Raw genomic sequence first — 1,700 nt, forward strand, 5'->3', positions numbered from 1 at the left:
AAAGAATGATGAAAAATTCCTGAGAGTTAATTAGTTTAACACAATGTATTTTGATTATGAACAGTTAAGTTTCAGACCAACAAACCTAGATATTACACTAATTATAGACAATTTATGTAAAGAAATTTGTAACATTTTTAAGAATAATATATATTTTAATGCTTCTTTATTTTTAATAGGATTATCTATATGTTATTTGAGTTGGATGTATTTCACTGGAATCATAGAATTACAAACTCTCATAATGATCTAATTTTGTAAACTAGAATGAAAATTAGGATTGTACAGAACAAGGTGGATAATGAATAACCTAATAATGAAAGAGTTCTTGACAAAAGGGTTTTCACAATGGATCGATATGTCTAAAGGTTTTATATACCACATGGAATATTTTGAATGCAAAAATATGAAATTATTACATATAGAGTTTTTTTGTGCTATTTACTGCTTTCATTTTTCCAGTGGATTTTGGAAAAGGTATTGAAGCATTATGGAACCACTTAATCTAACATCTCTCTCAGAATTCCATCTCATTGGTTTCTCAGAGGACCCAGACCTGCAGCCTGTCCTCCTTGGATTTTTCCTGTCCATGTACCTGGTCACAGTGCTCGGGAACCTTCTCATCATCCTGGCCGTCATCTCTGACTCCCACCTCCACACCCCCATGTACTTCTTCCTCTCCAACCTGTCTATTGTTGACATCTGTTTCATCTCCACTACGGTACCAAAGATGATTGTGGACCACCTAACTCACAGCAGGGTCATTTCCTATGTGGGCTGCCTGACACAGATGACATTTTTTATGATATTTATTTGTATTGATGACATGCTTTTGGTTGTGATGGCCTATGACCGGTTTGTGGCGATCTGCCACCCGCTGCACTATGCAGTCATTATGAATCCTCGCCTCTGTGCCTTATTACTTTTTCTATCTATCTTTGTTAGCCTTTTGGATTCCCAGCTGCACAATTTAGTTGCCTTAAAAATTACCTGCTTTAGGCATGCAGAAATTGCTAATTTCTTCTGTCATCCTTCTCAAGTCTTTAGCCTTTCATGTTCTAATATGTTAATCAAAACTATGGTCACATATTTTGGTGGTACCATGTTTGGCTTTATTCCTGTGTTAGGAATCCTTCTCTCTTACTATAAAATTGTTTCTTCCATTCTCAAAATACCATCATCTGGTGGGAGATACAAAGCCTTTTCCACCTGTAGCTCTCACCTGTCAGTGGTTTGCTTATTTTATGGCACAGCTATTGGAACTTACATTGGTTCAGCTGAGTCATATTCTTCCAGCAAAGGCATGGTGGCTTCATTGATGTACACTGCAGTCACCCCTATGCTGAATCCCTTCATCTACAGCCTGAGGAACAGAGACATTATCAACACCCTGAAGAGGCTCCACATTTGGAGCATTTAATTCCAGGACATTTGGCATTCATTTGGAATGTAGGATTGAAACTAGAGAAATTATACACCCACAATTCACCTACAAATACTATTTCTTTTGTCCCCCTACATTACACTTGGTGTTTCATAAAATTTAGGAGTTTCCATAAGACCACAAAGTTTCAGGTAAGAAGATAATAATTTACTGAAGATGGGTATGAGTAATGCTTACACAAAAATGATATTATCATTTGTATTATCAAACTGTGCTAAAAGTAACTCAAATTAAACTTTTAATTATTTATATCTTA

At 35.8% G+C, this 1,700-nt stretch overlaps 1 protein-coding gene across 1 annotated transcript; it reads left to right on the forward strand.

Annotated features, from left to right (window-relative positions):
- The first annotated feature begins 502 nt into the window (after window positions 1-502).
- On the forward strand, window positions 503-1,420 carry LOC104867594 (olfactory receptor 7E24-like). The gene has a single exon (XM_010632007.2). It carries the CDS (start codon window positions 590-592, stop codon window positions 1,418-1,420), a length of 831 nt encoding a protein of 276 aa, XP_010630309.2. The 5' UTR covers window positions 503-589.
- The last annotated feature ends 280 nt before the right edge of the window (window positions 1,421-1,700 follow it).

This window comes from Fukomys damarensis, unplaced genomic scaffold, assembly GCF_012274545.1.
Source record: "Fukomys damarensis isolate Sample0158 unplaced genomic scaffold, DMR_v1.0_HiC HiC_scaffold_37, whole genome shotgun sequence".
Lineage (NCBI taxonomy): Eukaryota > Metazoa > Chordata > Mammalia > Rodentia > Bathyergidae > Fukomys > Fukomys damarensis.